At 41.7% G+C, this 14,003-nt stretch overlaps 1 protein-coding gene across 1 annotated transcript in view; it reads right to left on the bottom strand.

The window, feature by feature from the left end:
* Window positions 1–14,003, bottom strand: part of grid1a (glutamate receptor, ionotropic, delta 1a) — a gene marked incomplete at its 5' end in the record, with an annotated part of 363,364 nt that overhangs the window by 23,358 nt on the left and 326,003 nt on the right. Inside the window, 2 exons of the mRNA XM_080449344.1 lie at window positions 1,443–1,640; window positions 3,134–3,235. Of these exons, the coding sequence (XP_080305470.1) occupies window positions 1,443–1,640; window positions 3,134–3,235 (300 nt within the window). The remainder of the gene's footprint in view (window positions 1–1,442; window positions 1,641–3,133; window positions 3,236–14,003) is intronic.

Here is a 14,003-nt window from a genome sequence, read left to right as displayed (position 1 = left end):
ATAACAAACTGTCATTACACCTTTGTAAAATCAGAATCCATTCTCTTTTGGGTTCAAACATTCCCTTAGTAAGACTTCAAGATCAGAGTTGATGATAACGTAATCGCAAGTAAAGAAGAGGTAACCTATTTAGGTTGTATTCTTTACAACAAACTGACAGGTGGAAAAAATGGGATCAAAGGTGATCAAGACAGTCAACCAAAGAACACGATTTTTGGGCAGGATCTCCTTTTTTGTCAACAAGAGTTCACTCATTCAATGCCATTTTGATTATGCTTGCACCTCTTGGTTCTCCTACACCTCACTAAAAACAAAGTTTCAGACCTCCCAAAACAAAGTGATTCGACTACTAACCAGCCTAAACCCCATGACCCACCTATATTCAAAACACTTTGCTACTTTGGGATGGCTTAAAGTAGAAGACAGGGTTACACAAATATTAATGGGACTGGTATTTAAGATACTCAAAGAGACAGTGCCCTCATTCCTGTCTAACTTCTTCAAAAAGTGAGTGACACCCACAGCCACAACACCAGAGGGAGCGACCACGATCTGGTTCTCCCCAAATTTAGAACAAACATGGGAACATTTTCATTCTACTACTCCGCCACCACAATGTGGAATAACCTGACACCATCCATTAAAGGATGTGTATTACTGGTTTCTTTCAAAATTGTCCTGAAAAAACATCTGACAGGAGGTCAAGTTTATTTCACTTTGAAAGGAGGTGTTTTACACTACCGCCGTTATTCATTTTACCCTTTTTTCAGCTGTATATACAGCTGTTTATATTAGTTAATATAACATGTATTAATGTGTAATATTTAATGCTCTGTTGATGAAATGAATACATAGGACCACAATGGAAACAAGTCCCCAGGACTTTTTTGTGTTATCCTTTTGGGCTAAATGTCTTACTGTACCACCGTGTTTAAGCAGATGTTTACATTTCTGTCTAATAAAGTATTCAATCAATCAATCCATTGTTTACATAAAATTATATGTGAATGGGCATTCCTTATATGCAATCATTTGCCATTGGCCATGGTGTACAGTAAGCGGGATAGTTCACCCGGAGGTGTCAAGTTGATTGAAAAATAATGGATGAGACAGAGGCAAAGAACTCTACAAGGAGAAGGAGAGCAGCCGTGGCCAATCTGTCACTATGTTTTTTCCCCACAGGCTCACAATGTATTTATAAGCACAAGTTATGCCACAAATCATTAGAGACACTTGCAGATATTTACTGTAAGGCTGCAGTAACAATTTTCTTCAAAAACTGTTATACACTGGTGCACCTCCGTGCTTGAAGGCACAGTGTGTGGGCTCTGACCATACAGTATCAAATGTCTTTTTTATCTACAGTATCTGAGCATTATCATATTGCTTTTAGTTCTAAACTGACATCTGAACATGAGCTGGACTGGTTTCGAATGACTGACCTTGCCAATGAGCTCCCCGATCATGCCATTCCAAGATCCGTTTGGGAGAGCTGTCCCATACTTGCCATCTCCCACCTGGTAGATGTCATACTTGAAGCCCAGGATCTTGGCGAGGGCATCCAACACATCGATGGAGAATCCCTTGTATCTTTTGGGTTGGCCCAGAATGTTCTCTGCCACCATAACAAACGGCTCTTCCTGTTCAAACGAATACAAAGCAAGCAAGAAGCAGGAGAAGGGGGTTTTGCTTTTGGGGAATGCATTACTCAATGAGTAGTTTGAGCAGAGTATATTATTCTGGCGAGTAAGCTCGAGGCATTATGGCACAAGAATAATGCTGAGCGATGTGAACGTTGTGTGCATTTTCGTCTCCGAGCCCTCTCATTTATCCTCAGGCCTCGGAAGACAGTGCGGTGTACTTAATCACGAGCGCACTATTTGTCATGGTGCTCCGTAATCTCCTCGGCATCTGATCGACAACTGCGGTGAGGATACATTCCGTCATCTTTAAAACTCAGGGAGAGGGGTGGGGGGTGACACCTTTATTAAGAGCATCTGTGGTGCTCCAAGTGAATCTCCATCTTCATATATATATATTTTTTTAAATAGTTTTGTGGATGACTGTTGACCTGTAACACGTGGTGCCATGGGGGCCGGTGATGCTTCATAAGCCAGAAATTGCCACTGTAAATTTACTGCACCCAAGCATGTCTCTTCTTTATGGGTTGAAATTGTCAGGGTGGAATTAAATGGCTGGAAGAGGAGAGAGGGAGAGTGAGTGAGCATGAGAGAGGGAGTGCCACACACACAGAGAGAGAGAGAGAGAGAGAGAGAGAGAGAGAGAGAGAGAGAGAGAGAGAGAGAGAGAGAGAGAGAGAGAGAGAGGGGAGAGACCTAAAGATGAAGGGGACAGAGCAAGAGAAAGAGAGGGGGGTGGGCTGTGAAAGTGGGGTTGGGAAAACGACTTGATTAAACGGCACTGCCAAGAGGGAGCCGAGCAGAACTTATGTGAATAAATATGGTGCAGGTAAATCATGTGTGAAGAAGAGGATGAACAGAGAGAGAGAGAGAGAGATGAAGGTAGAGGGAAAGAGAAAGAGGCGCGGGGTAAGAGAACAGGGGTCAGAAACTGTTGCTTGTGGAACTAGCGGTGTCGAGGATAAGCCGCAGTGCTGCGGCGTCGAATTTAATGGCTTCTTGATGCTGTAGATTCACAGGGCGAGATGGAGAAGAGGATCTTAGAAATCCCACTTGCCAGGGAGAAATGACCAGAGACTGTGACCAAGCAGTGTTGAGTGGATAAAGAGCGGTCTGGTGCTTCAGGATTGTGTATTGCCCTTTATCAGTCTTCCATTCACCTGTGATAAGCCTAGCCTGCAGATTGAATAAGAGCTCATTGAACCCAGTTTAAATTGGACCAAGATGTCCAATTTAAACTGGGTTCAATGAACTGGGGCTGGGGGAACTCCAATGCTCTTTCAAATCGTTATGGTTAAAAGAAGCTATACAAAAGACATTTGTGTACTTGATTTCATTAAACTTCTCGAAGCACAGATGCTTGAAAACTGTGTTTAATGGCCGATGTGAGCTGAACAGTAAATCTCATGAATATGCTAATGTGCATGTGTGTACTCAGTTGTTTACTTACTCAGGCCAGGTGTTAATAGACACAGTGAACTCAGAAGACTTACCAGCAGTGTTACAATCTTTAGTGTTACTCCCTGCATCCCACTCTCGATCCGATTCTCCTTTAGGCTGCCATTCAAGCCACGGGTGGAATCCCAAGTCGCCAGCTGAGTAGATGAAAGAATCAAATAACCAGAGAGCAGGGGAGGGGAGGTGGGGAGAAAAGGAGAGCAAGCGTGAGGAGGAAATAATTTGCAGCAGAGGCACGTCGCTGCGATGAAAAAAGGTACAAAACATCTCATCATCAAACTTATCACCAACATAATTAAACAATCAATTGTTGTTCGGTGGAATCACGGGAGGGGCTTAACCATGGCTGAACTAATCATCGTATCTGATACTTTGCGTCTCAATTTGTGCCGCGATCGGACACTGCACTGGTCGTACAAACACTTGAGCCGGTCACCAAGGCAACAAGTAGAGGCCATTAGCATGCTATCAGGACCCTCTATTCAATCTCCAACTCGCAGCAAGAGAGTGCGAGAGAGAGAGAGAGGGAGAGAAGCATGCAGCGTTAGAGCTGCTTTTAGCCACAATGTTTTTTTAGACGTTACCATCAATGGAACAATGTTGCTGAGACGTCGATGGCAAAGGTTGTGATGATGATAATGATGGTGGTGATGACTGTGATGATGATGAGGATGAGGATGATGAGGAGTAAGAGGGGAAAGAGGAAGATCGGAGGTAGAAGGAGATGAGGGGTAGATGTTAAGCATTGAATGTCTTCACAGGAAGGTCAACTTTACAGTGACACAATGGCCATGAAATGGAGCAGCTGTTACAAAGCTTCGGAGCCTCTCAGAGCCATCTTCTACTCCACTGCTGTTCTTTATATTCCGCTAGATACTAACCCCACCCGTGGCTTCATGAGTCTCTTTCCACACCATGAACCCTTTGAGCCATGTCTTACGTTATGAGGGTGAAGGTTATTTTAAATTATTTATCAGTGCTGATGATAGCTGGACAAAGATTTTCGAAGAGCCGACACACCGAGAGCGATCTTTCAAGGCCAAGCTGCAGACCTCTTTTTCTACAGGACAGTCTTGCCCTTGCTGCTACATTGGGCCCCATACCCACACACCGCCCACAGACATATACAGTATATATACGCTGTGCTCTCCAAAGCAATGTCTGAGACAATGAAGCGGAAAGTACCGTAGGTGGATAAAAAAGTGAAAAAAGAAGGTTGTGCTGGGGACCTTTACTCTTTTGTTCACTGAGTAAAGTTTTGAGATATGCAGGTCATGTTATGTACTATATTCACTCTATACAGTATTTTGGATCTACATCAATGCTTTCCTACTGAAACACACCATTGTGCAATCATCAAAGCAAACGGTTTTATTTTTTATTTTGACAAACTATTATGTACAAGTGTGACTTGCACTGCTGCAAACCCATACTTCAGGGGTATTCAACTAGATTAGGCAGTTGGCCACAATTGTACAATGACTTGAAGTCGGGGGCCACAAGACCGTGTTCGTGGTTAACCGTTTGATAGTTTGTTGTGTGTGCTACAGTATATAGGACACAACAATGGATATTATGCCCATTATAGTAACTTATTAGGGCCTGCTTCATACTGCATACTTCATGCCCTTTGATGTTTGATAAGATAATTTCTGCGCCAGTCGTTTATAATTCACAGGCATTGATTTGGATATTGAGAAAATAGGAAGTACTGTAGATATTTCAGTGTGTTCTGTGCACGGGTCCCTGGCATTGAAGTGTCTTTGTGAGAAGAGTATGGCGGCGGTGGCAGGCTGGCAAGGTGAAGTGTTTACATGTACGAATGCAGGAAAGGTTATTTTTTTTTGCATCTGGCTGATAAGAGCACATGCTCTTATGGTGTGTTTCATTAATCAATAGTGGAGAGTTAGACCATCATTCAGCCCAGGACATTATTGAGGACGAATGAATCATACTGTGTAAAACCTACAAGTGGATGGAGATGTAGCAGATGGAAGTTGGAAAGAATCCACTCAAAACTAGCTAATGGATGTAGAAGGAGATTTCTTTCTTTGGTGCCTCCAGCCTAATCTAGCTACCCCCCAGACGTGCTACAACAACACGCAGCACAGCAGATCTACAGTAGTATATTAGGAAATACATACCACCCAGTGTGACCGGTCTCCATAATTTACTCACCAAAGATTTGAGTTCTTGTAGCAGTGTCTTGACTGCAAATGCAGTAACGGTGGGTGTTGATTAACCCTTAGTTAACCCTGAGTGAGTCCCAAACATTCCTTCATTCGGGTTATTGGTTGGTTAACCATTAACGAGCTTCAGTTAACGGTTATGAAAAACTGTACAACCAACCATCTAATAATAATTGTGTAATTTTTTTTTTACATTGGAATATGTAATGTGTTCCAGGGGCCACAAGAAAGCTCCGCTGCATGGGGCCGGATTTGGCCCGCGGCCGCCAATTGAATATAACTGCCATACTTTCAGTGGATGTGATATTTAACAATAACATGCTGTGTAACTCCTATTCCCTATCTCCTGTCACTTTGAACTAGTACAGCTTGGTAGTTGATGGAAGCAGTACAGTGCCGCTCCCCCCTGATAGGATGGTCTTGGACCTTCCACAAAGACCAACTCAAAGCATGATCAGCCCATGCCCAGCCACATATGACATATTCTCTTTCTTTTTACTAGCTCTTGTTCTGGACTTTAGAAGCTCAAAGCTGATAGCCTTATGAAATAGTAATAGTCTTTTGGATTTTGCATGGAACAACACCAAGACGCCAGTACTGCTGAGCAGCTGAGATCATGTATAATGGGATTAAAAAGTAATTTACTTGAATACAAAAAAATCTAGTGGAATGCCTTTGAAGTTATATAGTATCCGCACATCTAAAAGATTTGTTTATGAAAGGCTCGCATTTTTTTCTTCACATTATGAACTTCTGTTATATGTTTTATTTAAGTGGATATATAACATTTTTTAAATGAAATCTCTCATGAATGGGGTGGCGCGTGTGCTCACAAAAGTATGGATTAGTGTACCAGCAGGCGGGAGCCCGCAAAGAAAGGAAATATTCTCAATCACTGATGCTAATTTATGTTCTGTTAATCCACTCCAACCAAATTGGATTCCATGTGGTCTGTGTGCCAACTTGAAATGACAGAGACAGATGACAGAAAAAGTCGGCAAACACAATGGATGCTGCGATGATAACATTCACCAGGTGGCAAATGCAACACAGGCAAACAACAGTGAATGGAACAATGGAACAAAGACGTACAAGGCAGTGAGATGAGTCACATTCATCGGGGGAGAGAAATATCTTGTTATCAGCGATCAGTGTCTTTTGTTTTTGATAACACAATTGCAGAGCTTCTGATCCCCTGGGTATATTCCTGCACAGTCTTGCAGTTTACAGGGCCATATAGACAGTTTCACAACTTGCTGCAGACTGCCAGTGAATTATATTTTCCTTCTTATGTGGGCGTACAGAAACAGTATTATCTAACTGTACAGTAAAATGGAGCCCTACCCTTGGCTTGTCCCATGCTGTGTTAATCACACATTGTGCGTTTTATGGCTTTTTATCTACAGCGCTGCCTGTATGTCACTGATATCAAGATTAGCCTGATCACAATGCACGCTTCCTGCAGATGATGGGAATTTATGTACTATCCATTTACATGAGTGTATGTACTTAATGTAGCTTAACTGTGTCTATATTAAGAATTTCTTGGATTCAATGTGACGTGAGCGGCTACAATGAGGGGCTACAATGGTATTAGATTGTAACTGACAGGAAGATACGAGTTGTTGTTTTGACTGTCTGTGTGTCTGTGTGTGTACAGTATGTGTATGTGTGTGTGTGTGTGTGTGTGTGTGTGTGTGTGTGTGTGTGTGTGTGTGTGTGTGTGTGTGTGTGTGAGTGTGTGTGTGTGTGTGCGCGTGCATACTGTACATACTGTAGCTGCAATTGATGGAGGCATTGCCTGCCTCACATGGGGCTATTTTCCTCCTGAGTAGCTTTGTTCTCAGGAGGGCACAGTTTGCTCTCTCTCTCTCTCTCTCTCTCTCTCTCTCTCTCTCTATCTCTCTCTCTCTGAGTCCCTGCCTTGTAAGAACAACACTAAAGAGGAATAATTCTACTTCAAGGGATTTAACACATGAGGGAGGAAGTTGGGGTGGGGTCTGGGGTGGTTGGCGCAGAGAACTGACAGGGTCAGACACACACTACATCTCCACTAATCTCACTTAGAGAAGAATAGAAAAACCCAGGTAAGCCTCTGGCTGGGCCATAGCAGTAGTCTGTGGTTGGTCCGCATGGTTGGACTGAGGAGGTCTGTGGTTGGTCAATTCACATGTCTGTCACACATTAATCCTTTTTTTGTCTTACGGTTAAGTTATGCTAAGTGTCGAATGATGTGTCACACGACAAAGGTATTATGAAAATGAAAAATAAATAATAATGTGGATCGCAGATGGTGTCACGTACAGTACAGTCGGCCTATACCTCTGGAATAATGAATGGCCGCAGACTCCTTCAGAAAATGTTGCTTACTCTGATTGATTGGGAAGATGAAGTAGGCTCCATTATCACTATTCACTTCCACGTTACATGTTGTGCCAATGCTGTCTGCGAGTTGAAGCCAGTATGAATGCTCAGAACGTTGTGAGACACAGTGTGACGTGTAGTTCGACACTTGTCGTGCAAAGAATAATTTGAACTTTATACTTACTTAAAGTCATACTTTTCAATATAGCTGTGGCCCAGACATATCAAAGCAGTCTAGCTACTGTGAGACTATACCTCCAGCAAAGCCAATTTCCTTAATGTAAAGTACATACTGCAGAAAGACAAAGCAAAGGCAATGACAAAGTGGCAGTACTTTAGTGGGAGCTCCGCATTACACACTCATCACTCATCGCAACACCATTGAAACGTGCCCATGTGTCCGACACTAATGTCTTTGCATCTGTCCCTTGTAGAGAAGTTGTATAAAGAAGGTTTTAGAGAAAGCTTATAGAGGAGGTTTTACACTCACTCATCTATTATAAACTCATGTTTATGTGTTAAACTCATGTTTATAATAGATGTCTACAATAGGAGTAAGAACCGTGCACGTAGCACCTTCAAGCACCTTAAGCACTACTAGGACAACATGTATTTTTTTTACTATTTCTATTAGTACTATTAATGCTGCTATTGTACAATGTCTGAGAAACCAGAACAAAAAAACAACAACTCTTATGTGCCTGTACACAAGATGTAACAATAAAGAAACCTTGCACTTGAACTTTGAAGTGTTTACATCAGCTCTCAAAGGCTGCCCGATAACAGAAAATATCGTTGTGGTTGAGCAGAAACGCACACTTGTATCTCCATATTGGAACTTTTTATGTTTTACTTTTCATAAATGAATGCAATATTTTATACTATGTCATATGACAGTGTCACGCAAAAATAGCCCATCAATAGAGCTGAGGACTATAGTATTTTCACCTTTTTTGAACAATTCTGAAGAATTCGGAACATTTTTGCCTACAATGACAGGAACACCAGGTTGAAAGTCGTTAAGTCAGTATGTGGGTTTTATAAATATTTAACCAATTAAAAGTATTAACAAGAGCTTGTGAATGAATAATAACTATCCATTGGAACGCAGGCAACAACAACAAGGCAGCAACGGTAGTATGTTCTATTTCATTATTTCTGCCTGCCAGAGACAGTGATTAGCATGCAGGGGGTAAAAGCAGCTCTTGTCTTCTCTCCTCTTCCTTTCACAGAAACAAAAACGTTAAAACAGAGATTTCTATTGATTCGACAGTTCGCCGGAGAAAACGTTTCAGAAGAGGTGCTAAGAAATACCTGGATGACATATTGATTATTTTTTCATTTTTTTTTTTACCATTACCATTTCTCCAATACAACTTGGTGTTTTTTTCCGCACTGGATTTATTTTTCATATTTTTGCTTAAAGTTTTCAATGGTACGCTCATGCCATGCATGTGGATCCATTGTGTGCCTCAATGGGGTTCAAAACCTTTAGAGTAAATTTTACAAGCTAAAAAACAAGTAGTCCCTGCAATAGGATGTCAGCTAAAATATAGGATGCAAAAATGTTGAACCCTCCCACAGCACAAAGAATATTGAGCTAATGAGTCTTTGCAATATGGTCATTTTAAAACCACACTGGTAACAGGACAGCTATTGACAGAGTGCCTGACACGTTACATTAATTATCTATAATAGGACTCTGAAACCTCCTGGACACGCTAAAGGGATGGAATCAAACAGTCCTGCATTTGTACCCAAACAATAGTCTCAATTACTGTACCACCTAAAAAGTGGGGCGATCTATGCTGCCTCATTAAAGGGATACTTCACTTTCAAATAAAATTAACATTAAAAAAATGTATTTAAAAAAAATGAAAGAAGTTATGGCAAAATAAAGGCCCCCTCACACATTAGTAGGACACTCTAATGCGTGAGGGGGCCTTTATTTTGCCATAACTTCTTTCATTTTTTTTAAATATTTTTTTTAAATGTTTATTTTATTTGAAAGTGAAGTATCCCTTTAAGGAAGCAAATCCATGGTTTCAACTATTATGCGTCTCCAGTTTCCTGCCACTTCCATCTGGCAGCTGTTTACATCTCATGCCAATGTGACTACCATTGACTCCTATGGATCCGACTCGCTGACTTTGAGTGTGTGTGTGTGTGTGTGTGTGTGTGTGTGTGTGTGTGTGTGTGTGTGTGTGTGTGTGTGTGTGTGTGTGGTGTGTGTGTGTGTGTGTGTGTGTTATTGTACAATTTGAGCTTTAGTTAAAAGGGTTAAACAATATAAGAAATTGTAACAATGGCATTAATCGTCCTAAAATGTTCAGTATAGTATACAAGTAAGACGCGCGAACACGGGAAGCGAACGCACCTTGAAAATAACAATAAGAAGAATAGAAAGGAATGAGCAATTGTAGAGAAGTGGGTGGTACAGTCAGACTGGCGTAGCCACTGAGGTGAGCAGAGAGCTGAGGAGAGGTTTCAGCACCATGGATAGAGCCACTGAGGTGAGCAGAGGTTTCAGCACCATGGATAGAGCCACTGAGGTGAGCAGAGGTTTCAGCACCATGGATAGAGCCACTGAGGTGAGCAGAGGTTTCAGCACCATGGATAGAGCCACTGAGGTGAGCAGAGGTTTCAGCACCATGGATAGAGCCACTGAGGTGAGCAGAGGTTTCAGCACCATGGATAGAGCCACTGAGGTGAGGAGAGGTTTCAGCACCATGGATAGAGCCACTGAGGTGAGCAGAGGTTTCAGCACCATGGATAGAGCCACTGAGGTGAGCAGAGGTTTCAGCACCATGGATAGAGCCACTGAGGTGAGCAGAGGTTTCAGCACCATGGATAGAGCCACTGAGGTGAGGAGAGGTTTCAGCACCATGGATAGAGCCACTGAGGTGAGCAGAGGTTTCAGCACCATGGATAGAGCCACTGAGGTGAGGAGAGGTTTCAGCACCATGGATAGAGCCACTGAGGTGCAGTGCACATGCACACAGACACACAGACACACAACCCGAGCACGGTTTCATAGTAAGCTCCAGAGGTCATTGATTGCCGGGAGCAGATAAGGGTTTTCTGTGCAGAGCTGACTACATGTTGCTACCTGGTCTTGGAGAGTGAAGAGGGAACCAGACAGTGAGGAAGGAGATCAGAACACTCTTCGTGATGGCTGAGTAGATGTTCACCAGATGATATCAATCATCATTTTCTCTGTCTTGTTACTGATGAGCTCAAGGTGGTTATGAGCATACCATGCTACAAAATGTTCCACCTCTCTTCGGTGGAAGGTCACACACGTTGCACAGTTCTGTCATTTTGCTAGGCAGAAACCTTGTATCTCCATATTTCAACAATTTATGTTTTTTCTTAAATGAATGCCCTACTAAAAGTTGCAAAAATAGGCGATCTACAAGCTCACAACGCGTCGCATCGTGACCTGTTTTTGAGCTTCAGCAATTTGTTTGGTATTTTTTTATTTGAATCCTGAAAAGTTACAGTTTTGGACACAGTATGAGGTTTCCACCCGCACCGAGTGCCGCACCGAGTGCCGCACTATGAGCTTGTAGGTCTGCTATTTAAAAAAAAAAATGTTTTAGATTTTTTTCAAAAAACTTTTTTAAGAATCGCCTCAGGTCTTAATAGATTTTTTTCAAAAAACATTTTTAAGAATCGCCTCAGGTCTTAATGGGTTAAAGTTTAAAGTTTAAAGTTTAAAGTTTAACCCATTAAGACCTGAGGCGATTCTTAAAAATGTTTTTTGAAAAAAATCTAAAACTTTTTTTTTCAAAAATAGCAGAATTATGAATAGCCGGAAAATTTAATAGGGTTTAACTGTTAAACCCTATTAAATTTTCCGGCTATTCATAATTTTCCGGATATTCTCTTAGGGGGTCCCTGGCACAAGATCTTTTGAAATGGGGGGCCATGGCCAAATACATATCAATTTGGTGTCCTTGACATGAAAGTGTTTGAGAACCATTGAACATTGTACAGTAGACTAGAGTGAGGGGAGAGAGAACACATGCCCTGGGGGCTGATAGACATGGGGTCAGACACATGAGGGCCCAGCCTGCTGCCTGTCAGGAAGCTAGTGATATATTGACAGGTGCTGGAGGTTACAGCTAGCAGGGTTATCTTGCTGTGGAGTAACTCAGGAAAAGTGGTGTTGAAGGCAGGGATGAAATCCACAAACAAGATCCTGTCAAAGTTGGAGAATGTGGTGAAGTTCTCTGAATCCAAGACTGAGCAGTTTGCTTTGTTAGGAAACTGTAGAGCAGTGGTGGTTCTCAAAAATGTTCACGTCAAGAATGTGTGCCATGTCAAGATTTGTGTGCCAAGGATCCCCCTTGAGAGAACATATTTTGTCAAGATTTGTGCAGATCTACAAGCTCCCAAGTGACACGTTGCGAGCTTGTAGGCTATTTTCAACAACCAAAAAGTAAAATAGGGGACGCCCTGGAACCTCCTGAAGAACCCCTGGGGGTCCCCGGAGCTCACTTTAAGAGTCGGTACTGTTGAGGGTCAACGGGGAGATCGGTGGTGGACTGCAGGTTGGCCAGCATCAGATGTCCCGAGGTTTGCATTATCACCAATATCAGATTGAATGTTATTGTATTGATGTGTGTCAATGTTTGTACGGTATGTACCTCCCTGGATGCATGTGAGCAATGGAGTTTTTCTGCATCGATCTGCACAGAGCAAGCATGCACGTTGCACGTGGCAAGATGTCTTGCTCAGTTCATTTTTTTTACATGACCACCTGAATCCCGGAAGGATGCAGAGCTGGCACCCTTATCTCATCCCACCTGGAGCACAGCGATAAACCAGCTTTCCGTTTGAATGAGTAAAAACAAGTGAAAGCTTATCTGCCCCGATGCACCCGAGATGATCCAGGCAGACTGACATAACGCCTGTCTGTCACTCCCGTAGCAACAACATGCAGCTCTACTGTCACGCTCAGGGACAAAGGGACGGACAGACAGACAGACAGACAGACAGACAGACAGACAGACAAGGGAAGGTACAGAGACCAAAAAACCTAACATGTGAAAAGAAGGGAACGCACTGAAAGAAGATAAATGACAAGCTGGAGAGGAACAAGATATGGAGGGAGACAGATTGTATTCCTCTGCTATGTATAATCTTCACCAAAAAAAAAGAGATACTGATAAGACAACTATCCAGCAAAACATTCAGTCTTTATATTACATACCCTTCTCCTCTCCTCTCTGTCTTTATCCACTTCTATTTACATCTTACCAGTGCAGCTTTACATATTAGCTTTACATACTGTAGTAGTCTTGTACTTCATGTGAGTTACTCTAAATTGTTACACATATTATCTTCTTTTGAGTGCCGCAGGAAAAAAAATATATTCTAAGAATGTACGTACATGCAAAACTACAAATGACAAAGCTTAAATTGTCCCACTTCACGATTACGATCACCCCATATATCAGTGGACAATTATTCCACAAGAGTGGAATATCCTTTATGCACAATTACTTGCATTTACAAGGAGCCCACAGAGGATGGTTCAGAAAAAGCAATGAGAAAATTCTAGTGTAGCATAAAACAAACAATAAAAGTCTCAGCGTTAATTTAACTTATCATGTAATTCCCCCCCCCCCCCCCCCCCTCTCAGAGTTGAATTAACATTGAGGATTTTATATATGTGTGATATCTGTGGATGCTGGGACAGCAAACAATGTAATTTCCTTGAGACATTCTCAAATTTTCGATATAACCTAAAACTAACATTGTATTATTCTCTCCTGTTCTTTGACAATGAACAATGAAGCCACTTTAAAGTGTTATTAACACACTGTATGCAAACTCTGATATTCGCTTATAGCTTTGGGTTTATAATTTTCACACATTTTTAGCTGGGGGGGAAAAGAAAAAAACCAAATAATAATTTCATGAAATCCATGATCCTCATTATGCATCTCCTGACCCTATTAGCTGTGGGTTTCTAAAGCAATTTTAAAATAGATTAACCAGTGTAATTGGCAGCAATCACAATTAACACATCTGTAAGTGAATGACGACAGTTGAGGAAAATCCTCCATCACTGCACGGACAGCCTAATCTTTAATCCATTAAGACCGAGAACGCATCTGTGTCATTTTAAGATTTCTTTTGGCTATTCAAAAATAGCAGATATACAAGCTCATAGCACTGCACCGAGTGCCACAATATGAGCTTGTAGATCTGCAAAAAAAAATAAAAATCTTGATTTTCTTTTGCAAATCTTTGAATATATATATATTTGTTTTAAAGCGAACATTTTTAACTGTTTCAGGGACCCCCCAGAAGCAAAGATTTGAGTTTTTCAAAAATAGCA

This window comes from Gymnoscopelus braueri (assembly GCF_963280865.1).
Source record: "Gymnoscopelus braueri genome assembly, chromosome: 14".
In the NCBI taxonomy this organism is placed as follows: Eukaryota; Metazoa; Chordata; class Actinopteri; order Myctophiformes; family Myctophidae; genus Gymnoscopelus; species Gymnoscopelus braueri.
This window is presented reverse-complemented; position numbering and strand designations above follow the sequence as displayed.